We start from the raw sequence: 26313 nt of genomic DNA, 5'->3' as shown, positions 1-26313 counted from the left end.
AGAGAGACTGCACAATAGGTCACACAATGTAGGAACAAACCAGAAAACCTTTTTTTCTGTTGTGTATTCTGAGTGTCTCTGTGTCCAGCTTTCTCATTAAATCCATGAGTTGGACTGATAAAGCAATAAATGATGTTGCTGTGGTGATGGTGTAGTTAGCCTCCAAGAAGAAAATTACAAGTTACACTGTTGTTGTGAAGAACAAAGGCAGAAGTGGCAAGAACATACCTACCCAGGGCCACACGAGCACCTTCAGTTTTCTGTGTGTCTGTACAGTACGATGCATTCAAGCTCAGTAAGGAGTGTAGGTCCTCCACAGTTTGGCATATCTCAAGCTCGTAAAACTGAAGTTTTATGAGCGTGTGTGAGTGTGAGCGGAGTGTGAACCACTATGTATCATGTGTAGACAACTGGACCTATTAAAATAAGTGTGTTTAGATGCACATTTTTTGAATCTGTGTACCGAAGAACACAGGGAAGCACTCGACTCGAGACTCACATTTTCTGGCTCTACCCAGGAAAAATACTGTTGGAATTGCATTTTGTCATGATTGCAATTATGATAAAGAAGAATTCACCAAAAGGAGGTGCTGCTTGTTGCGTCAAGGAATTTTCCTTCACACATTAAACCTGGGAAGAGTCAGATGAGTATGACTAATTCTGAGTGTGCTGACACTTACAAGGTATTCAGTGTGGTAAATAAAATAAGGGGCTTGCACAAACAGAAGCTGTTTGATTTGTCGATTGTATGAAGGTCAACATATAATACTGTAGGCCTCACACACTTTTGTATCCGTGATGGGCCCGAGCAGAGGGTGAATAGTCTCTAATCAACCAATCAGAGGCAACATTTAACTGGAGTCATAGACAAGACACAGAGTCGATGTCACAGAGGGACTTCTGTGCTTTGGAAGAACCATATCACATCTATCCATGGAAAAGCTGACTCATTAATTCACACACGGTCTGTATGATAACCATCCACTAATAGTTTGCACTGACACACAACAATGGGAATGTGATTAAACGCAGCGGCTAGGTGGAATCATTGGTGTGGTTGTGCAGTGAGGAAGCCCCCGTGAGAAGAATGGGAATGTGTTTGTGATCACGTGCTGGAAAATGTAGGCATGTATTTGAAGTGCTGACATCCAGACAGGTTACGCAAGTGCAGTGAGCAAGTGAACATTCTTTCTGCAGCATAGTGTGACGGTCGGATTGGTGCAGTCTGCTGCCCCCTACTGTCAACCTGCAGCTCACTGAGGTTACCAGAGCAACCATCAGGGTGCCTGAGGGCCAAACCTTTCCAAAATCAGGAGCCAGACAGTTTATTAGAAGAAGAAGGTGGATGTACAGTATTGGTATATTCAGTGCAATGAACAAATGAAAAAAAGCAGCTACCTAATAATATCAATATCCATCCATATCTGCTCAAACTCCACCTCGCCTGGATTGGATGGAGAGACCCCCAGACTTTCATCTCTTTATACTTGTTTTACATCTCATTTTGCATACTAGCAGCCATTTTCCTCATCTTTATAGTCTTTTTGCCTTAATTTTGCAGTTTTTTGTGGTTGTTTTGAGCTTCTTAGAGAGAAGTGAGGTTTATGTTTACAGCTTTAATTCAGATGAGATCATACAGTGTTTCATTTGATCAAGCTTGAATAAATAGCTTGAATAAATATTTTCTCTAACAGGTCAACAGACACCTGTACTTAATGTCTTTCAGTTTACATTTTGAGGTTACTTTGCTGAGAATTGATTTCACATGCAAAAAAACATCAGGAAATAATAGTAGTAGTAAGTAAGTAGTTGTTTCTTGTGGGGAGACACTGCTTTCAAATCATCGACCAACAACAGAGAAGGTGACAGAACCAGTAAAAGCACCAGACAGCATCTTCCATTTAACCCATAGCTACCCACCACACAACCTGCCCCTTCCAGCAGGTGTTGGTTGGCACGCAGTCTTGACGCTGTGAAGTGTGGAGATTTTAATTCAGTTGGTGAGCGGTCTCTCAGCCCCAAGCTCTTTGAAGTAAAACTGAGCCACCACACCATCTTCCACTGAGAACTGACTTCACATCTCCATTTAAGACCAAAGCCGACTGGCCGCCGAGGTCACTGATCGTTTTGCTTTCATTTCATTGCCTAAGCTCTGATGTGATTTTATCAGAGTTCTGCTGATGTGCCTTTTGAAGGTGTCTTGATAGTTTTATAATGGGGCTGCAAGGAATCTGACTTTGAATGGGCCAGCAAATCCTCTCAATCAACATTTGCATTTTACATACATTTGTGAAACCCCCCAATGAAATCAGACTAATTAAATTCTGGCAGCTCTGTGAATAGGGGTGTTGAATCTTATGAGGAAACTCTGGAATAAGTCTACATTACTGTACATATTCAAATAAAAATGATATCAGTGTGACACTAACAACACAGGTTGATACAGCAACGATAATATCTTAAATAAATATAAATGCAACACTTGTTTTTATGTTCACAGATTACAAGCACTTTGAGTGGGTGATAACAGCAGTGAAGTGCAGCCCATATAGTAGCTCAGCAGCCTATTACCTCTGACAGCCTGTCTTTTAATAAGCTTTAAACAAATACTGAGTCACTGCTCCCAGTCACTAGTGCAGAGCTCCACTGCAGCGTAGATCGTTCATTTTAAAGGTTTGTTGTTGCTGAAGAGTTAGACTACTAACGCCATGCAATCCCAGCATGCAACAGACAAAATCGAAACAACGCCATACTAGCAGGACATCGCACTTTTCAAATGACTGCCTAGCATACAACTGCTAACAGCAAACTTGTACAAAGTGAAGTGAACATGATGGACAGCTGTTGTGCTCCAGGATGCCACAACAGTCGGGGACAAGCAATTGCAAAGAGGAGAGTATTTAGCCTATTGACTCCCGGAAGATCCAGAAAGAGGGAAGACATAGATAACTGCCATACATACACACACATGGTTGGCAAATCATAGACACGGACATACAAGTCAGCACAGAAATAACTTACATTGCACTGCCAGTAGCTTGTGCTATCGTAATGCTACATTATACCGATGTAGACTCAACGCCACATTGTGTCCAGTTGTTCCCCTCCAGGTTCCTGTAGGCTTTCAAAAACTCACTGGAATAGGACAAGGGAAAGTTATATGTTGAAAACTAGCACTGTCTGGAAATATAGTCCACTCCTACCATGTTTCAATGTTTGTGAAAGGCATCTGCATTATACAAGGGCAATTTGTGAAATTTAGCCATTTATCACTTAGCCTAATTTCTGTTGCCCTGCTAAAAACCAGAGTCCCCGATATGGGAGACTTGAAGACATGCAGAACAATCACAGAGGCACCACTGCACTAATTATAGTCATATTATATGTCAAATTAAACAGCAGAAGCTGGCCCACAGCCTGTAAAAAACATGTTTATATGACCCAAACACAGCCCAAACACTACTCAAATAAACAACTAAACATCAAACTTCATGAAGCACCTCTGTGTGGACCCAGTCGCCACATTTCTGGTTCGTATACTACTGTACATTATGCACAACACACCAGCTACCGCTTATCTGAAAGAGCCAAGATTGGAACGGTAGAGAAGCACGGCAGAGAGAGAAGCCAAAAACGAGCAATGTCGAGCAAACACAGACACTGCTTGGGAAAACATGGTTGTAAATTCCCTCTTACCTTTGCTGTTTTGCCGTGAAAAGTTTGTTTTATGGGTAAAGAAGTTCTATGGTAAATCCACAATATTTCCAGTTGAACTTTGACCGGTGTTACACCTAAATCGGTCCGGCCGCGGCTTTAGGAGCGGGAACCTTTACGAGCGCGCACACAACGTCACGCATTTCAGGATTCTGCTGATTCTGATTGGCTCATGAGAAGAATTCTGATTCTGATTGGCTGCCAGTACTGTCAATCACATCAACGTGGGTATAGCCTCATTCTATTGGCTCTAAGTCCCGGTTGAGTCTTTTTCAGTGAGTTTATGCAAATTGTGTGAAAATAAAGATTAAACAATGGTTTATAGTGGCAGGTGGTTCCATGCTGTGCCAAAAATGTACATTTTGGAAAGCTCGCCTGAATATTTTGTAGTAAAATCTCAATAATTTTGTACTGCTTCACTTTATCAGAATCAACCACTGCAGAGATAATGTTCATACATTGTACAATTATCATTTTTTAGGTGAACATTACATGTATTTAATTTTTGCTGTGTCATCTTCATTTGCTCTTCACCAGTAACACATATACTGTACTGAAATTTACACATCTCAGCGATTTCTAATTTCTTTCCCTTTACTATATTCAAATAGACCTTTTGGTTGCAGAGATATACTCATTTTATTATGGATATGCAATTTTCGAGAAAAGGCCTAAAAAGTAGGCTTGGTTTACTACACAGTGAGTGAACACTGACGGCTTGAAATCAGCACTAAAAAATAGGATTAGGGGGAGTTTATGAGGGGAGAAACAACTTCTCTGTCCTGCCAGGTTTCTCTCTTTCTTCTGCCTCTTGTCTGCCTTTCTCTCTGACTGAAAGGCAGTCGGACTCTGCCTGCTCCTGATTTTTTTTTTTTTTTAATTAAAGGTGTCATTGGACTTTTTGATTTACATCATGCATTGGAATCTAATGTTTTATCCTGCAGTTAATCTATTGAAGTGAAGCCATTAGCACTGAAGGCATTTGCAGAATCACACTGCTGAAGTTCTGCTTGTTCTCATGTTCAGTAGCAAGGTGGGACCTCATCACATATATTTAGTTGTCTTGATAACGCTTTTGAAGCCGAGACACATAATCAGAGATCACACCCCTGCATGTGTGGGACAACACCTCAATAGCCGGATGTGTTCAACAGAGAGGGAAGAGGCCACCCAGATCAGATCAGTGTCACCACTGGACTGACTGAGCAGCTTCCTGAACAAACCGTGTCCCATCACGTCACATGTAGGACACATGGACTACAGAATAAATAACCCTCACAGGGCTGAACTGGTACGGGAATGAATTAAGGCTGAAAGTCCTGGAAACTGACAGATCTTTCTCTGATTTACAGGAAGTGATGCATTCAACAGTTGTGTGTTGTTATAAAACAGATAATCCCCTGCATCACCAATCAAAACACTGGACTGGACTGGACTCCCTACTCATAGTAATAATACAAAACCATAGGTAAAATTTATACAGATCCCAGTCAACACTGTGAGAACTTGACTCCAAGTAAAAGCACATCACCATCTTTATACTGTTTTGGTTCTAGATTTCAGACTATGCTCTTCTCTGCCTCGATTCCAGCAACCGGTGGAGGATTTCAGCGGAAAAAACGCTTGTGTGGTCACTTTACACTACTGCTAACAACTGGCAGCAGGCACACAGTGTAAAAAAAAAAACAGCTGGTGAACACAGTGGAGCATTTAGCAGCAAATCAACTTGAATCAAGGAGAACACTGGAAGACCAAGGCAAATGTCCCTCTGCTATTTTCAAAATTTTGGAGATGATGACATTTAAAATGTTTTGAATCAAAAAAAAAAAAAATCTTACTGTAATAGTTTGTTTATTTTCATTTGTTTGAGTCAAAAAGGTGGGAAATCTAATATTAAAAAAATAGTCTAAGAACTTGATAACTAAGTGCTTTTTAATCCATTAACAGGTACAATAATGTTACAAACTTCACAGTCATCAAAGCCTATACCTGAACACTCAAGAGATTTGGGAGACCAACATTGAAAAAAAAAGAAGGTTTTAAATCTTTGAATCTGTCCTGGAGGTTTGTGATGGAGCAGCTCTTAATTTACATACTTCAAGCTGGTTAAAAAGCCATTAATTTATCAGCCAGTATCCTCAGCCCCAAAAACACGAGTATGATAGTATCTTGTAAAACCTTGTATCAGTCAGACAGTGGTGTTTATTTACATGGTGACCTGGGAATGATTCACCCTGCCGACTTTCCATTTGAAAGGCTATCTGTTGTATTAATAGGCTGAGGCGGGCAAAGCACACTCTCACATGCACACACACAAACACACACACACACTTTCCGGGTGGGACCACTGGAGGGTGTAACTCACAGTGAATGTTCCTTGTGGAGCAGCGGAACAGGTGATAAAAGCAGGATAAAAACAGTTAAGATAAGAAGTAGCTACTGAGAGTCATTGTGAAGTAGTTAATTTTCAAAATAACATCTGTATTAAAATGTTGCCATACTGAGATAAAAATGATAAAAGTATTGATTGGATTTAGTGGTCTGCTGATACTCAACCAGTAGATGGGGATGTTGGCTCACTGTTTACTCTGAGTAGATGTGAAAACAGACCACCAGTGTGCAGCACCGATGAGGACAAACTGACTCTGACACTCGAGCTAGAATTTAATCTTAACTTTTATTGAGTGAATGACAACAGCTGGATCATCGTTTATTGGTTGGTTTATAGATATAAATGTCATGTGACAGCTGAAGCTGCACATGCTGTGTGAGGCCGGTCTGGAGTTATATCGGCAGACTAGTTTATTCCTGAACACTACACAGGAATTTGTCTGGTGTACACAACACTGCATGATTTAGACCCTGAGATAATTACAACACAGTAACATAACAAGATATGTCCAGTAATAGAGTAAAGAATATAACACAAAACAATAACATGATCATCAGTAACATTACATTATTATTTTCACGGCTGAAATTTACCATACATGAATGTTTTCTATGTGATGTGCACTGGATCTTTAACATATTTAATCAGGTAACATCTGTAAAAAATAATATACACCAAACACTGAACCAAATGTACTATTTGAAGGAACTCCTACACTTTCAATAAAAATGGGTGTTGACTGCTGAGGATATAAAAAGTGAAAATAAAAAAGGTAGAATGAAATACATTAATAACTAACACTGTTTAAAGACACATGAAGATTTTTCCTTTAATCTCTGATCAATTGGTAAAATAATTAGAAACTCATTAATGCATTAAATAGCTACAACACTTGTCCTTATACGGTTAGAGGAAAGGGTTGGAGCCAATCAGCTGACAGTGGACGAGGGCAGGGTACATCCTGGATAGGTCACCAGTCTTCTTATCTTATTTTGTGCTTGTGATTAGTACACACACCCACACATACACACAAACACTGCCACAGTGAAGCCACTATGTCATAAGAAAACAGATACAGAAGTTCGATAGATTTGTGCCAAGACCAAAAAAAGAAATTAAAATAAAAATAATAATTAGAATACCGGTAAAAGAAAAGAAATGGAAAAAAGAAAAACTTTTGGGTAGATAGAAAAAAAATGAGAGCAAATAATGAGATTTTATCATTTCTCTTTGATTTAAATTTTTCCTGTCAATTGAATTGTTGGTAAAGGAAAAAATTAAACTACTTACTTTACTTAAACTAATTAATTCAGAGATTAAAAGAAAAATCCCAAACTTTCCAATTATTTTACCAACAACATAATTTTTCAAAGCGATTCAGTTTGATTTCTGACTCATCTGATAAACTCTCAGTACATTCTGTCAGTTTCGAGCCGACACAGTGACAAGTGCCTTTAACGTCTAGTGCTGCAACGGTTTAACTGTATCTTCAGACTTCAATGAGTAATTCTCATGACAGTTCACAGGGAGGGGAAAGGGCTTTGAAGAGAGTAGAACAGAGCGCAAACCACCAACCCAGACTTGTCAAACAAACTGACTGTGCAGAGCTTCACAACAGTGGTGCATATGAGCTAAATTATGTGAGCAAAAGTGAGGCTGAAAAAATCATCTGGTACATACAAATACAAGGTTTTTCAGGTGATATGATTGTCATTTTGAGTCTGCAGAGAAACAGGCAGGAAACCTGTTTGACACCATTTTAGAGGAAGCTTGAATATGTTTGAATATGTTGAACATAAAGATTTTGCACATACATATATATATATATATATATATATATATATATATATATATATATATATATATATATATATATATATATATATCATTTAGCACCGTTCGAAATAGTCTCTTTCTCGATCTGCTTGGGTTTACACAGTGCTGCTTGTGATGAAGACATAGATCCTTGCGAGGAACGAGGTGAACGTGCCCTGCCTCAGCAGCTTCATCTCCACATCTATTAGGAAGTCTTTGGGCTCGCGGACTTGTCTCTGCAGGAAGACAGCACCCGTGTAGCTGTTTAGCTTCCTCGTGCTGAAGTAGCCCTCCTCGTTACCCCGGATGACGCTGATGACGATGTGGTCGCCGGAGTAGGCCGGAGACGGTCCGATTCGAAAGATCTGGGCTGGGATGATGATGTTGGTCTGGAAGCTGAGCTGGTAGTAGGTGATCCGCAGAGGAGAGTTCTGACAGTCTACAGAGTTAGTGGGACAGCTGGTCCGCTCACAGCGTCTGAAAACCAAAGACAGAGAGTGAGCAAGGCAATACTGAGAGGCTACGCACGTCTGGTGGCATTATACTGGAAACTTAAGAGAAAACATTTATTCAGGATCTCCCTACTGTCAGGCTCCTCCTTAGTCATGAATAACAATCTGAATCAGAATGAGAATATATGATATTGTCACTGTAGGACTAAAAACCTAAAATAAACCATACACTTACGTATAACACTAAAACACATTTGACATATTGCACAGATTCAGCACCAGACAACAAGTAACACTGATAACATTGCACAACACTGTGGCCTCATGTAACATTATTCAAACGTAGTTAATCACTACTGTGTGTGGCTCTAAAGTCAAGTTCACACTGTCAATATAAAGGTTTTGATTTACTTGTATCCATAGCATCTATAATATCCATTACTATGACCATGTAACAAACTCACTCATTACTTCGATGTGTCATTGTATTACAACATTTGTGCAGCTGTGGCTCAGGAGGGACAACGTGTCATCCACTAATCGGAGGTGGTTCAATTACCAGCTTCTCTAGTTGGCATGTCGTACATATTTGGGCAAGATACTGAACCAGAAATTGCCTCAGATGTATCCTTAGTGTGTGTGTGTGTGTGTGTGTGTGTGTGTGTGTGTGTGTGTGTGTGTGTGTGTGTGTGTGTGTGTGTGTGTGTGTGTGTGTGTGTGTGTGTGGTTGTAAAACCACTGAAGGACTATGTGTGAGTGGGACAATGTGGCTTGTGGTCTAAAACATTTTGAGTGGTCAATAAGACAAGAAGTGGTATTGTGGTGTGGTCTCTCCTTACCCTGACTACATGAATACAAAAACTGATTATTATTATTATTATTATTGTAAATTGTATTATTGCAAAGTGAATAGAAATATAGAAACAGCACACACCTGAAAACATCTGTATGACATTACTGTATGATTTTGTGCTTACAGTATTATAGGGAAAAACTATTAGCACAAGCATCACCAATGAAACGAGCTGGTGTACCACAGAGAGCAGGCCTCCTCTTGTGTCTGCAGGGCGTTTCCAGACTTTAGTCTAATGCTCGGTGCCAGTTTATCCATCACACGTCAGAATTTACAGCCTCTTCATGTAATGCACCATAAAATTTGCACGACTCATGCCAAAATAACAGTCTCTTGGAGGCTGCTGCAGTGAATCACAGGGTGGCACCGAGAGCAGAGCAGGAGCCATTTGACTGTCAGCCTGCGCCGTCTGTCTCCGTGCTCCCCAAAGCCTGCTCATAAATGAAAGATGTCTCTCCATCCTGAGCCAGGCCACATCACACTGAGGTTAATAAGGTGTCTCTTGATAACACTGATAAAACACTGCTGGAGGACTGACTGGAGGCTGTGTGTGTGTGTGTGTGTGTGTGTGCCGTTTCTGTCCACTGGAATGCAGCGGAGCAGAGAGCTGCAGACACTGCCCCAGGAAGCACCAGGCTGATCAAAGCCATCTGACTTCATCGCAGCACTCGATGGGCGTCGTGTTCATTCAGCAGTCGGCCTCTGCAGCTGCCACAGGTTCACAGCTAACAAGGCCCTTCTGTACAGTATGATGCACAGCTAGGACATGGATGTACAGTGATCCTCATTAGAGGGACATAGGGCTGAGAGGAACAGATACAGATACAGATTGATGCTTAAAGAGGCAGGATGTCTGGGTTTTCAACGGCCAGGATAACATATAGTACAGAAACTTTTTCCCTCTAAAAGAAATGAAAAACTTAACCTGATCTTGCTCTAAAGAGAACGGACATGCTGCTGCAGTGAGAAGCAAAGTCAGACATGAAACAGGCATAACATGTAAGATCTCAGGGATAAATGGGACTCACGTGTCCGACACTTTCTTGTAGTTTGGAGGACAGTCAAAGGAGAGACATCTGAAGCCCCCCTGCAGGTTGAAGCAGGTCTGTGTATATGAACAGTTGTGGCTGCCAATTGTGCACTCGTCAACATCTAGGAAGAATAAAAATGGATGAATAAAAGGGGTCATTACACTTTCTCTAAATAATGAACACTCATCCCATTGGTGGAAACGCAGTTGGAGAAAAACACCAACACCAATTGTTATTCTTTTCTGAGTGTGAGTCTGAGCTAAATGCATGTTACGAAAATGAGGTCTGTCTATTAACCAGCAGCAGGTTATTAGCTTAGCATAAAAACTATTCACAATTTGTTATAGTAGTAAACACTGAGATACCACATTTAGCAGATTCAAGGTTTGTGGTAATTTTACTTTGAGAGAATAAGGACATAGAACCTATTTGCTTAAATATATCCAGCAACACGTTGCTGATGGGCTAAAAGCTGTAATTTCAAGTTTAAAATGCTTTGCTAAACCTAATCAAACCTGAAGATGAGTGGAGAACAATTTTCTAAAATTAAAGTTTTACAAAAAAAAAAGTTATTACTTATGCTTCATCATTTTCAGTTTGCCTGCACGCTAAAAGCTGTGAATATTATGTGACTGCAGGTTTAAGGGATATGTGGGGTTGTTTCTTTAATTAGTCCCCTTTGTTCTTTTTAACAGGCTTTAATCTCATTGTTTCATTATTTTTACACACACGAGAAACATAAAAGGGGCTGAAGACCGTCAGAGTCTCTCTGGCAGGAACAATAAGAGCAGCCAGTTTCTGCATTTTTAACGAACTTTCTTTTTCATTTGGTTTCTATTCCCTTTAGAAAAAGTTAGAAATAGAAGACATAAAATAAAGAGTAATGGCATATTGCAGAGTAATTGATATCATAAATGAATGCACCAATGAATTCAACTGTGCACTATACACATCACACGTCAAGTCTACACTTCATTTTTAATTTGGTTAGGACCAATTAAAAGTTATTTTTCTGTCTGCTAGCAGTTTCTAATTTGTGAAAAAGTACATTACATGATGGGAATTAAAAGTAAACTTGAAAGTAAAAGTAGATTTTCCCTTGATATACAGTCATTCATTTGTAGTCAACATAATTTAGACTGTAGGATCACTGAGGCTTCACCTCTGCAGGTGCGTCCGTTGGCTGACATGGTGTATCCCTGTGGAGGACAGGCACACTGGTAGCTGCCAGCAACATTAACACACTGGAAGGAGCAGAGGTTCCCCATGCTCTGAGAGCACTCATCTATATCTGTGGAAAACAAGCACACACACATCTCATCAGACTCCAGCGCTCTCCAGAGACCAGCGCTGTGTGCAATCAAAGACATGTTCAAATGAATTAGCAGCACTTCATCAGTGTGTGTGTGTGTGAGTGTGTGTGAGTGTGTGCATGTGTCCATAGAGCCATGTCACCCCAGACCAAACTTTTAAAATAGATATATCGTTAATTAGATCATATTCTTAATATTGGGGCTTTTTCAGTAATGTAGAAGCTGGTTACAGTGAGTCAGACCGATAATTTCCTAATTAATCTAGAAGTCCTACTCCATCCATGCCTTTGACTTCATACTGCTGAAGAAGTTGTTGGATGCTGAAGACAGAGAGCACAGCCTGTACCCTGCTTAGCTCTGGTACGCTGCATGTGTATAGATAAAGTTTATATCAACACTTTATACAGTACCATCTATCCTGCTTTCTCCAGTCTTGAATTGTAGACAGTTTTTCATTTGACCAGACTGTCTGCTGCATTATACAGTTTTCTGCTTTACCTCTATCTTTCAAACGGTGGTGGACTCATTGCCTTATTTATAACTCTTACATTAGTATTGACTTTTCGTTCAATACTTATGAGTACCCAGTGAAATGGTTCTCGAGTTAGATGATGGGTAGAGTGTTGCCTCGTGTGCATGTAAAGGAGTGGGCTTGCATGCTCTCACCTCTCATGCATGTATGTAATTGCCCCCCAATGCCTAGTGGCAGATGGGATGTTTGTGCGAACATGGTGTCAGTTGTTTTAAATGTTGTAAACCTTACAATGATAACTAATAGTGAAGACTGATATGAACTTGCTTTGTGTAGATATTTCATAGGTTTACAGCATCTTTTTTTTAATAAGAAATAACTGACTGGAGTGGATCTGTGGAGTGTAGGATGACGAGGCTTACACAATACAATTTTAAACTTATGTTTTGAAAGTTGCACTCTTCTCTATTTTTGTTTTGGCAGAATAACAACTTTACAGCGGTAAAAACTACAAAACACTCATTGTCCACCTTCTTCAATATGCATCTATAGAGTCAGTCACCTTTTCATCCATCCATCCATCCATCCATCCATTTGATTTCTAATACTCCGTCATGATTGGTAATGAAACTATATACTATAATGGACCTCAATAACAAATTATGCACATCAACCTGTTTCTAAGGTGTCGATAAAAACTGAGCATTGTTATTTTTATTATGGTAGAATTAAGCGAAAGAAGATGGAGAGATGGATGGATAGATGGATGGATGGGCATGTGACTAGTAAAGTAGCCACTGAGTGTAACTAATCTAAAATTGCCATTTATACATCAGATACAACATATCACACATATAATGTGCAACTGGTTAATGTAAGAAAATTAAATTATCACTCTCTTATATTTATTTTGGTCTCCATCAAGTTGTCCAGTCTACCTGATGACCTTGATAGTAAATACCTTCACAAGTGTGTCCGTCCTCCTTCAGGTAGTAGCCTTGGCGACAGTAGCATTGATACGAGCCATAGATGTTGGCGCACTCCTGGCTACAGGGATTTTTCTCACATTCATTAATATCTGAAAAGAAAGAAAAGACATGATTCAATTTCTCCCAAGATACATGGTTGTATGGTTTTGGTTGGAATTTTTTGACAATTATTCTTTGATGCAATAAAAACAGACAAAAAGGAATGAGCAGAGGCTCCAGAAACATCAAACGAGTTGCAATGTGGAAACTGAAAAATGAAGACTGAGCTGGAAGTAAAAATAAATTCTCACACATTCCGCAACATGTCAGGCATGTTGATGATACAAAAGTTGCTCCTGAACCATTTGTTAGTACACTGCTTCCTCAAGAAAGACGTGCTACAAGTGTGTGGAACGAATTAATTTGAAAAGCACTAATCAAAACCTAATCATGTTGCTCAGACAAGCTGTTATAATAAGCCTTGATAAATGCAAAGCTTCACCTTTGGATCGTGAACAGAAACATTCACAACATGATTGAGTTGCCCCAGTAACAGCTGTGACAGGCTGGATATAATGTGACTGACGCTCATAGTCAACGACGCTCTTTGAGGCCTGAGCACGTCTTCAACACATTGATTACCGATCACACCTCAACCTGAAAAACCATTATGTGCTGTAGAGTATGCACCATGAGACGCCTCTGGATTCTGCAGATCCAGACAGAATTAAATTCTACCAGAGAACTGTTCTTACTGATAACAGTGGCTTATGAATCATTATATTTATGTAATCATCAAAGTCTGTGTGAAGCCTATTTGGCTTTTGATGCAACACTCTCCCAAGCCTTTATGCATAAATCGAAGGAAAACAGGACAGTGCACCTGAACAAGGTGACATTTAAATTCTTAGTATGTTGGGAACATAAAAAAGAAAAAGGTTAAAAAAAAAAAAAAAAACTTACCTTCACAGTTCTTGCCATCAAATGCGAGGGAGAAGCCAGCTGTGCATGAGCAGTGGTAGGAGCCTGGGGTGTTTTCACAGGTCTGGGCACACAGCCTGCCAGGATAGCGCCAGCACTCATTTACATCTGTCAGTACAAGAGTAAGAGCTATTAGACAGCACGCAAATACCTGCAGGCCACCAAGGACTCAAAGCCAGTTCTCATTTAGACACACAAAATGATGTAGTAGTGTGTGACTTCTTCACCTTGTTAGCCAATTTTCCATACTCCTCCAAACAGCACAGAGCTTGTATTAGGAACTTGAGTACATCTGCTTATTCATGCAATTATCCAATCAGCCAATCATGTGGCGGCAGTGTAGTGAATAAAATCCTGCGGGAGCTTAACGTTCACATCCAACATCAGAATGAGGTAATATGTGACCTCGCTGACTGAGCCATGAAAGAGTTTTTTGTGCATTTTAAGGATGAAACTTCAAAACAAACAGACTATCTAAATATATACAACATGAAGCCCAATAGTGAAAAGCACAAATCTTATTTTTGAGATTTTATGAGTCATATGATCAGACCGCTGATCATTTCATTTGACCAGAGGCCAGCGATACTGATGTTTAGACTGTGATTAGGAAATTGCTCAATTCCTCAAAGGTCTCACTGACCTCTGCTGAGGCTAGAAATTCAAATAAAAGCTTGTGTGGTACAATATATTCAACAGTTACAAGCTTAATGCTAAAACATATTTTGTGTAAAAGGAGATTTCTCTTACTCAAGTGTGCTCATGTTTTCCTAAACCTCACTAACACTCCAGGTCATAATAATTTTCATACTGCTAGACACTGTTCAGCTGTCATGTGACAGACGTTCTGTATTGAAGTCATACAATGAGCAGTTTCATCACCAATGTGGACGGCAGGGACATGATCAAAAACCAGTAAGTGCACCTTAAGATCCAGTCCCAGATCTAATCACAGACTTTCGTTTTCAAGTTCAAGTCACCACTCTCAAATTACTGATTCTGATCATGCAATATTAAAAGGTGCCAAAGAATGAGAGAGGAATTAAGAAAGTAGCACTTGTATTACCTGAAGAGCATGGGATTTGAAAAGCTTACACAGTATTGCTACAAGTAGTCAGGTCTGACATCTCTCTGACTTGATATAGTTGTGTTTAACTGAGGCAGTGAGATGGCATCTGCCTCCAGAGCACCGCTGGCTTCAAACCGTTTGGACGACAAAACCTCCAATCTGCTTGTCATCATCTCACAGACCTGACACTGCGATACGTACCATTGCAGGCTTTGCGGAGGGCATCATACTGGTAGCCCGTCTGACAATCACAGCGGTAGCTGCCAGGGAGGTTGTGACAGATCTGGCCCACTCCACAGCGGTGCGTCCCCATCTGACACTCGTCAATGTCTAGACAGGCAGAGAGAAAGATAAAGCACTTCAGTGATGACCCACACTGCACCCGTCTGGGCCTCTCCGACACACAGCCAAACCCCACTCACACTATGAGACACAGTGCAGTCCAGACTCACAAAAATCATTTGGCCTTAAATTATTCCATTGAGCTTTTGAACTCTGGAGGACTGTGATCAATACATGTTTCAAATAAACAAGTCGAAATCACAGTCATGAGTCAGATAATCAACAACAACAACAAAAATTAATTACTGTTTTGTTTTGATCATCATCAATCATTGGTGTCATTTGAGCATAAAAATTTCAAACAAATCCTTGTTGTTTCTTCAATATGAGGATTTCTCTGTGCTTAAACCTGAGGAAAATCAACTAGAATGGGTTATATGAATGTTTTAACTCCTGAATATCATTGGCCCTTAATGTCCCATATTGGTCTGGCCCTAATCCTACTTGGCTGATTTATGGGCACTTGTGTCATAGCCAACACCAGGATGATATCACTGCATTCACATCACTTGCCAGCCTTGTGCATCCATGCTGTCGTGTTAAAGAGGCAAATCTCACCGATACACTTGGCTCCATTGGGGCTGGCATGGTATCCGTGGCTACACTTTATGATCTTCTGCTGGCACGTGTAGGAGCCCACAGTGTTGATACAGTTGAAGCCAGAGCTGCATGGCTCACTAAGGCTGTTGCACTCATTTATGTCTGCAGTGGAAAGGAGAGAGAGCTGAAAAAATGTAGTCCCACAGGAGAGTGATAGTTATAGGTTTAATCTTGATTGACAGGTCTAACTACTGTATATCCATTTCCTCAGTAATTTCAACAGAACAATTATAGACCCATGTTACTTATGTCAAGGTGTGTGTCAATGTAGTCATGTAGATGCTGGACAAAGTGACAAGTGACTTTGTCATAAAAAAGTAAGAATCACAGAAAAAAAATCAATCTGCAATTTGTGGAGCCTGTTGGCTCTTAAGCAACACTCATAATCACTATGTGAAATGATTACGTACTTTAAGGCAACAAAATCTAAGAAATGTCAAATGGTGCTTAAACAGCAGGTGAATAAGTCACTGGATTTGCATAATTGCGGTTCACAGTTAATCTTTAAAAAAATCGTGAAAATCATTTTAAAACAAAGAAGATGCAGGAAATTTAAAAGACACACACACACACACATTTAGATCTGTGGAGAGCCAAAGGAAGATTTAAAACCCCTCAGTGACAGTTCAGTAATGTATGTGCAATCATCTGCTGGGGCTTCGTCAAGATTGATGATTACTGATGATGCTCTGTGTGGCTGTATATCAGACAAGCGATATGACATCAGACACCTACAGACTGGTGAAGAAATTACGAGTCATTTAAAGAAAAAGTTGAGACTTATGTACCAAAATGTTTATCATCAGACAGAAACAAGAACGACTGTACCCGGGCATAGTCACCATGAAGTTTCTTGGAAACTACTGGTGAATCTCTAAGAAGATGAGAAATAACCGTCATATAATCCCCAATAAAACCAGATAGAATAGATATCTAATCTTCACTATCTTCACTAATTTCACAAAATGATATTAAACTGTCAAAAGCATGTGACAGTGAAATAAAAAACCACAAGAGCCTGTGTCAGTTGACGACTGCCAAAAATAACTGTTTCATACAAGAGAAAATGTGCATTGACTGAAACAATAAGGGTGTTGATCTGTATGAAAGACATCCCTGAGTCTTTTATTACACTACATTACAATAGGTAAATGGAATCATGTTTATGTTAATATGAATATATAACCATTAGATGGACAGAGGCACCACAAATCAACGTATCAACTTGTTTTGTGGTTGAATTTCTCACCCTGCTGCAGTTCTGTACAGTGTTGGGGAGGTTAGTAACATGTGTCCTGCAACTCATTTAGCCCTGGAGCTGTTCTCACAGGTTGATCCTACCATGGAGAGACAGCAGAAGCAACGGACACTGAATCTAATCAAAAGATAAAAATCTTAGCCCGCTCTCTCAGCTTTCCCTCAAAGGGAAGGACGGGTCATGCCCTACTCTGAATTTCAGTAGTTTGATTCCTAGCTTGGCCTTGTCTGCATTTCATTTGTTTGTTTTTTTAACCACTCAACCATAATCTAACCACTCAACCACCCAGCATGTCCGCATGGTCCAGTGTAATGATATGGATGCTAAACAGGAGATTGCTGTAACACCAATGTGTAAGTGTAGTAGAAAAACTCTGTATGTGTAGGAAAAAGGAACTGTTTGACTGACTATCTGAAAGGGAGAATAATATTTGTAGTGTAAAGCCCTTGGAGCGGTTAATTAGACTGTATAAATTCAGTCAATTGACTGTATATTAGATGTGTAATGGTCAAGTGTTATGCATTTCCATTAGCCAGCAGAGAGCAGTCCTGACAGTCTCTTACCAATGCAGTTGCCATGAGAGTCCTGTGTGAAGCCGCTGATGCATTTATGTTTGGGATTACACAGGAAAGAGCCCATCGTGTTCTCACAAACAAAGCCCACTCCACAGTTATGGGTTCGCAGTGCACATTCATCAACATCTAAAGACAGAACAGATAAACATAAATGCAATGAGTCATCTTGAACAACCAAAATAATCCACTCCATTCAGTAGTGAGAGTTTGTGTCTGCTGTGGACTCCCTCAGGCTCCCAACAGGACAGTAGATGGCACTGTGGCTCAAGCATAAAACACAACATCCCGGCGATTCAAACTTTCACTCTGTCAGTGTTTAACTCCAGGAAAAATTCCCTCTCTCATAAAAAATATCTCTTGTTCCAACTCTGCAATTAACAGAAGTGGGACCAAACTTCTTAAATGACAGTTATTGAATCTCATGAGCGATGGATGGCGTTTAAATGGAGGATTTCTGCCTTTGTGCCGCGGGCCCATTTCTCCAGAGTTCACATTATATTTGGTCCTGGGAGTTTCGTAGCGAGGTACACAGGCGGAAGGTCTTAATTTGGGTTCTTCTCTACCAATCATCATCAGAGGGATGATATCCCCACATCACAGAGCAGAGATCTCGCCTTTCTTTCACACAGCTAATTATTTTTCCCCCCTTTCGGATGGTTGACTAAATATTACCTTCATTATCCAGCTACATTGATTAGTCCTCCCTAGTGCCAAGTGCCTATGACACAAGTCAGAGACGGAGCTTCAGTGTACTTGACTGCCGTGCAATGCAGCCTCTCTGGGTGATTATCCTGTCAGATACTGAACCTGGGCGTCTGCTGCTGAGGCACAAACACCACCACTGGGGCCAAAAAAACATTAGCATACATCTTAATGAAGCTTCACTAACTGAGCTGGCCTGCTAACTGAGTTTATGTCACACTGTAACTGCGGACGACTGACACAGTAATCTCAGAGTGATCTCAGAAGGGTTGGAAATAAATCTGTGAAATGGTTCACCTTCATTCATTTCTACACATTGCTTTAGGGGTTGGGAGGATTTTTTAGTTCCTGAAATGGATTGTATTCCTCTAAACACGGACTAAATGAGCTGTTCAAATCCTGTTTCTGTTAAAGAGCCTCTACGAGAAACAACACTGCCTCCTATCAATAATGCCAAGAGCCATTCATGATGTACGACACTGCAGTCTTGTATTCAGGGATGATTTGTGAGTCATAAAGGGCCCTTTAAAGACAAATTATTTTTTGTTTGCAGTGATGCAATATAGGGAGCGACAGAGGGGATGCGATGACAAACTGTATGTGTACTCTGAGTGTGTGTATCTATTACACAGAGCTTGAGATGGAGCCAGAGGTGTCGCTTGTGTGCAGTTGGTTGCTAGAGCCTCCATAAGGTGCTGGTAAACTGAGTATCACACTCCAAAACAAACACAAGCTTCAGCCAAAATAAGAGCCAAGTTCTGTGGCAAAGTGGAAATGAATTGAGGCTTATACTGTATACAGAATTTCACAGATTTAAGGCTACACCCATGTACAGTATGAGTGAATATTATGCATTTCAGATGCAGTTACTGCTGCCCAGTTTCAACAGCAATTACAGAAATATTGAACAAATCCACAGTTCAAGACTGAACTTCAGTTCCAAGCTTCAGTGCCAATAAAGTAAGTAGTATGCCCATTATGTAGCAAAGGGTAAAGTAAGTAAGGCCAGACTGCCATGTTGTGAGTTTGTGTCCCTTTCAACAACTGAATTTAATATTTGCATTTTAGAATATAATATAATAGACTTTATTGTCAAAACGTAACAGTTTAGTAACTTCAGCATGGCAGCACAGTAGAGTAAAATTAAACATAAATACCATATATATAAAAACACAGACAATAGATAAATAAATATTCACTCTCAATGAGTGATTGTTATGGTCACTCTTATGACTGTAACAATAATTTCTTAACATTTATCAAGTTTTAATTCAAATCATTATAATCCTGAAACTGATTTGATTGATTTTGTTGTTGTTTCTCTTCTAGTTTCTATTTGTGACAGTCCCATACTGACTACAAGTGGTTTTACAACACAAGAGGGATATTCATGTAATTCAGTATGACTCTTTGAAATGTCATCTCATACACATAAGCCTCACCATTTACAATCACATTTCCACACCTGTGTCACAGCTGCATTGAGTGCTGCTAACCCAACATATCCTGCTGCTCTTGCTACATAAAACTATCCAACTGACAAAACACATGGTGGGGGTTTTTTTGTGAAGGATTCACAGGAAACACACTGTTGGCTAAGGCTCACAAAGTTATATTAGTGCTGACCGAGAAGTTCATCAAAAAAATATCAAAAAATTACATTTTAAAATATTTATTAAAAAATAATATGGACTTCTTAATCAATTTGTTTATACTTGCCATGAGTATCAAACTCAGAAAGCAAGAATTTAAAAAACAACCTAATTTAAAAAGGTTTTAAATGTTAATGTGTGGTAATATGGTTGTGTACTGGTGAATGTGGTTTTATACCGTACAGCAGCTTTAAACAAAGACAATGTCACTATCTCGACTCACTCCTTCAGTGGCTCTGGAGAGGACTGCTGGGTAAATTGTCTTAATGAAATACATCAGGAACAATGAGCTCACCTTCGCAGACACTGTTCCTCAGCTGGTAGCCTGCAGGACAAGTGACCTGCAGCTCGCATACAAATGAACCCACGGTGTTCACACAGCGCTCACTGGGCCCACAGCTGTGGGTGCTGGTCACGCACTCATCCACATCTGTAGGAGAAGAAGAAAAACCAGTGAGCGTGTGGGAAATGACAGGGTAGAGAAGCAGACGGACAGAGGTTGCATGATTATGAGGTGCACGTGAGGCAGGTTTTTGATGGACGGCGGCCTTTGAGCCTCCCCGCTCCCAACTGGTCCTCACCCGCATTAAGATGGGCGTCAGCAATAAATACTTCAGAAACTAACTGGCTAAGAAATCTTTTTTCTTACATCTATTTGTGTGAGTCATACCAGGAAATGGTTTTCCTTTCCCTCAATGAAATGTTCCTCTTCAGCGGAAAACGCAGTTAAAAATCTTGTGGTTTCCAAATTAACACTTCATATTCTATGATACTAAAGGGAACCAAAAAATATTTTTGGAAATCATGTGTGAGTGAATGGGCCTGAGAGGCACAAATATGATGTGTAATGGTAACCAAGTGTTTATAAGAGGGTATTTTATATTTGGTTATAATAAAGCTGCACATTAGTATTTAGTATTTAAACATTGATCATATGACAGTGTATTCTTGTCCAAATCAGCCACCGCCATACTGTGGTGCAAAAACTGCAAATACAGACTGCATACAGTATATGAAAAGGCCAGCTTGATAAACCCACAGAGAATTCTTTTCCAAAGCTGCTGTTGTTGTTTTTTTGTTTTGTTCTTCACTAGCTGGTGAACAAAGCAGAGTATTTATAAGCCAAAAGACCAGTTTTGGAAAAAGCGAAAACCAAATCCAAAACCAAATGAAGAGAAGAAGTCAATACTGAACTCATTAGGCATCATGTGACTAAAAACAAAGGGCCACGAATCAAAGAAATGCCAATGTTGCTGAGTGGCTGCTGTACTATAGTTATATAATAGCTTTCCAACACGTTAGCCAGAAGGACTTGTAAGTCCAGAGATATATGTCAATAGTGTGTTCACAGGCTGTTGTGCTGCTGCCAAATGAATCAATAGTGAGAAAGAGGACATTTAGCACCTGCACTGACCGATACTGACGTTTTCAGGCACATGTTGAAGATGTTCAATACTCCACAGCTGACTAGCTCATTAGCAGCTAATCTAGTCTGCATTGATGATGATGATGATGATGATGATGATGATGATGATGATGATGATGATGATGATGATGATGATGATGATGATGATGATGCTGATGATGATGATGGCAATTCATGCTGGTAGCTCATTCAATGAGGTCTCCAAGCTCATACATGACCTGTGGCTAATATGGACTGAGGTTCTTTTTGTAATGTTGTAAAAATGCTAAACAGAAATACACAATAAATTAAACATGAAGTGATCTGATCTGCCTTACGTAAAGAGTTTATTCATTTGGATTTGGTTTTGGCTCCAAAGAACACAGTACATGACTGTAAAGGGCCGGTGCAGAAACAAACACCAATTTCATTTCGGCGTGACTAAATGAAGATTTGTTCTGAGTCACAGTGATGCTGCACACATTAACCTCAGAGAGTTTGTCCTGCTGTTTATTATGCCTGTGTATCAACTTGCACATTTAAACTATGTGGTGTTTTGCTTGGTATGCTTGTCCGGTTGCAAACCTTCACACTGTTATCAATCAAACAGAACTGTAGCTGGTAAACAGTTGCTGTTGATTTATGACAGTGGTGGGCTCGTGCTGAGACAGAGGATCCTCACTCTGTTGTGGCTTATCTTTATCAAACCGCTGCATTCCCTTATCATTCGGGGCATTGCCGATTAGCTGGATGGACTGATAGGGCTGGACTGGGATTACTGTGTGTTTCTGCACATCGGTGTGCAATGTGTGAGTGTGGCAGATATCCAGATGTGAAGATCACCACAGAGAAACAGAGGAAAAGGTCTTGTTCAAATCTGTGTGAAGCAGCTGAGGCTTAAAATCTTTAAAAAAGCCAGAACAAGAGGGAAACATACTCTCCTGTGTTACCTGTGTATCTGCTGGAACTAGTCCCTTGCTGAAATTTCTCCCTGAACTTACACAAGCTTTTGCCACAGGGAATTTGAATGAACTCTGCATCTTGCAACATTTTCACATGAGGAGCAGGAGGAAGAAAAACACTGATCTGAGGTTTGCAGCATGTACCTGGGGTGTGCGTAACATCCTGCAGCTCTTTTCCCACAAGGTTATTCATGTGAGAAAACTACACAAGCATCACCCCTCGCCGAACAGAACCGAGCCCACCATCTTATATTAACCCTTTGTGCAGCTGCAGCAAGAATAAACATGTCATTTTCTACATATACGGAGTCGACAGGTGCCGTAGAAGCAATGCAGCAGTGACATACAGGGGTCTGCAAAGTCCCTTAAGAGACATTTGTTGTCTTTGTTGTCGGGGCGGTATTTCCATAGGCAAATTACCCTGTCATCTGGGCGCTGCTCTCCATCGAGCCTACGAATGGATCAGACTGTTTGCATATTGCTAGTGGTGCAGAAAGTCGCCTTCTCCCTCCACCGCAGGGCTCTGGTGTCCAGCATTATTTCCAGTGCGTCATTCAAACAGAGGGGGAAAAAAATAAAAATAAAAGGAAAAAGTGCCTATTGCATTAAAGTCCCTACCTTCTGTGACTGTGTCCCACGGGGGAGAGCCACATCACACGGCTGTGAGGATGAGAGACGTGATCCAATACAAAACAAAGAAACAAAAAGTCTGTTTTTGAGGGATGCAAATGCGTAGTTGAATGGAGAAGAGTGATTTAGTTTTAGAAGAGTTCTGTCATGAGACAGGATGAGGTTGTGCACTGGGAGATGTAAAAGAGAGGCAGCACCAAACACACACCCAGTTGTTCTTAACACGCTGGAGCCAGCAGACAGATGAGACTCTTTGAAAAGTTCAGGCTGAGGTACATGAAGTCAGACTTGGCTCATTTGCAGATTAAGTTTGAGACGGGAGGGTTTGGGGTTACGGAGATGCAGACTGGTGTAACTGGAGTGTGAGCTGTGTGCAGGATTTCCTGAGTCATCCGTGTCAAGGGGGTGAATTCAGAGGGGTGTATCATCTAGGGGTCCAGAAGAAATTTCTTCCCAGGTTATCAGGCTTTTTAGCAACTTGAAAAAAAAAGATGTAGCTCTCCATTTTAAACCCAGACACCAGGACGGAGTATGAGGTCATGTGCACATGAGGACAGCTGAGGGATGGGAGGATGTCCACCTGCACATTTTTTTCTTCATAGACATGCAGAATGCACTGAGGTGAAATATAAACCAGAAGGTGCGGTGATTAATTGTTATCTTCCCTCTGTCCACTAACATTAACCATTTCATACCTTTTAAACAGCTGTAAAAAATAAAGGGCACTATTCTATTCTGCCGTAGATTTAACTACTCAGGAAGTGCTGGTGTTGGTAATGACACAGTTCGAAGGGTTATACTTAAGACTGTTCAAACAAGCAAAGGTTTTTATGAGTCATTTTCAAGCTGTCTGTCCAAACATCTGTCCAAGTCTTGCGGACACGTCTCTCAATAACAGCTTGAAAAAACTTCTTCAGATTTGACACAATCACTTACTTCAAGGACAAAGTGATTAGACTTTGGAGGTCAAAGGTTAAAGGTTGAGGGCATGTGATTTCAGAAAACACTCTTTAAGCCATTACTCAAATTATTAATATTATGAAATTGGACAGAAAACCAAAAAGTGATAACTCTACCTTTATTGCAGAGATAGAATTGCATTCATTTAGATGTGGTTTACATTGGTGAATAAAGTGTTTGCTCAAGCTCTTGATATGAGTCCATTAGTCCTTATACTAGCATTAACTCAATTTCCATTATCAGGTAGCGACAGTATGGAAATAACTTGCATTACTCATTCTTCTGAAATTCAAGAAAACCTTTTCCAATCAGTGCTGAGGCAAAGAAAAAAAGTACCCCCCCCCCTTCTGCTGACCAGATTTGTTGAAAAGAGACCTATTCTCATTGATACAACGACCATGAGCCATCTCATCTGCATCACATCTCTCGGTGCTGGTCCGGCCAAGAACCCTGAGCACCTTGACTGATTTGATCCTCCATTTGGGAGCAGACACTATTCAAACGCTTGATACAGAGATGTTTTCACTGATGACGATCTGTTTAACTGAGCGGGTCCATGAGACTGAGAACTATGTGGTCGTTCAGTATTAATATCTTCCCAGAGCTTTGCTGGAGTAGAAAAATGTCTCTCTCCAACAATCTCAACAATGTAAATCTAAAGATTATGTCAGCAATGTGACCACAGAGAGGATGATGCACTGGCCTCTGATTGCTATTCAGCGTCTCAGTTATCATCCATGCAATAACTCTGGAAGCTGATCTCCAGGCACCATTTTGAGGAATGCAAAACAAACCCAACCCTGCCTGAGATGGTTTGTTTTATCTTAAACGGCTGAAGGTGGCAAACGCATGAATTAAAGCTGAAATTACTGCTGTCTGAATTACCAGTGTGTGTATGTCTGGGGAAACTATCCATCCTACAGCCGAGTGAGGAGCAGAAAACGTCAGAGCGCTGATTTACTGTCTCACCCACACATTTCCTATTCAGGCTGCGCATAAAGCCTGCCTCACACAACACACTCCTGTTTATTCACACTCACGCACACACTACGTTAACATTAATTCAAATTCATATGCATTTGACTACATCACTGAGGGAGAAGCGGCTTTATTTACCCTGAAACCCTGTGAATTCAAATTTCACACAGCGGTGATACTGGATTAATCACATCAGTCTTTCTGATAAAAGTATACACTAACACATTTCAGATTTGACTTCCACAGTGTTTTTAAAGGCCTGCGTGATGTAGCACTCCTCAGTTTACTTCACGGTCTACTTACATCTCCGTGAAACTCTTGACCAAAACCAAACCCCCCGCTCGCCCTTACATCTTGTAGTGCTATTTGCTTTGTTTCACTCCAGTCTAAACCAAATGTTGCCCACCCACGTGTTCACATGTGGGAACACTTTAAGTGAGAAAGTGCTCGCTGTGTGTTCAACTGAATGAAGCGATAGGAGGGGAAACACTAACAGTTATGTAATGCTTTTGCATCTCGAGGCATTATCCTGTCTTCTGACTGACATTAAATAAACTCCGCCAGGACTTCGCTTACAGTCACCGGCGTATATACTATACATGTGGTTGTGGGCAGCACCGTTTGTTCAAGCAACGCTGATCGAGCTGGTGTTTATTGAATTCCAGAGGTGGGACCATATATCACTTGGTTCGCAAAGCACAAACTGCTGCCAAGGTTTTCACCCTATTGCAAATTCATGGATCAATTTACTAACTACTGCAGCAAATGTATTACTGTAAGCCCAGTCGTTTGGCCTGGTAACAATTACATTCCCTTCTAGGGAGAGGTTTATCTGTGTCATTACTTTGCCTAAAGTACGACAATTTAACAAGAACATCTAGCGCACCTTTATTTTGATGATTGATCTTTAATTAGAACATTTTTGTAATGGTTTTTACAAGCAATATTTCCTCCTTGGAAGCATTTGGCTAAATACTAATATCACTTCTGTAGTGAGCAACAAAATTGATCAAATGTGACCATAAAGTTAATTTACAATACTTATCTCCAACCAAGAGTGCTTCTGTACAGTACAAGAGCCCTGGGAATACTAAACTGACAGCAGTCACCTGGCAATGATTTCCTTTTGTTTTATAATGAGCAGGCATCATGACAATAACATTTTCACAAAGTGTTTCTCAGGACTGTG

The 26313-nt window shown here is 40.3% G+C and overlaps 1 protein-coding gene across 3 annotated transcripts in view; it reads right to left on the bottom strand.

Moving 5' to 3' along the window:
• Positions 1-7978: 7978 nt before the first annotated feature.
• Positions 7979-26313, bottom strand: part of fbln2 (fibulin 2) — a 62513-nt gene continuing 44178 nt past the window's right edge. For all 3 annotated transcript variants that reach the window (XM_083972340.1, XM_083972341.1, XM_083972342.1), the window contains exons 9-17: positions 20485-20619; positions 17824-17961; positions 15961-16104; positions 15262-15390; positions 13974-14099; positions 13004-13120; positions 11420-11548; positions 10255-10378; positions 7979-8398 (exon numbers count right to left, since the gene is read on the bottom strand). In XM_083972340.1, the coding sequence (XP_083828466.1) occupies positions 8038-8398; positions 10255-10378; positions 11420-11548; positions 13004-13120; positions 13974-14099; positions 15262-15390; positions 15961-16104; positions 17824-17961; positions 20485-20619 (1403 nt within the window). In that variant the 3' untranslated portion in view covers positions 7979-8037. The remainder of the gene's footprint in view (positions 8399-10254; positions 10379-11419; positions 11549-13003; positions 13121-13973; positions 14100-15261; positions 15391-15960; positions 16105-17823; positions 17962-20484; positions 20620-26313) is intronic.

Source organism: Trachurus trachurus (assembly GCF_905171665.1).
Source record: "Trachurus trachurus genome assembly, chromosome: 5".
Classification (NCBI taxonomy): domain Eukaryota; kingdom Metazoa; phylum Chordata; class Actinopteri; order Carangiformes; family Carangidae; genus Trachurus; species Trachurus trachurus.
Note: the sequence above shows the minus strand (reverse complement) of the source record. Positions and strands in the feature narration are given on the sequence as shown.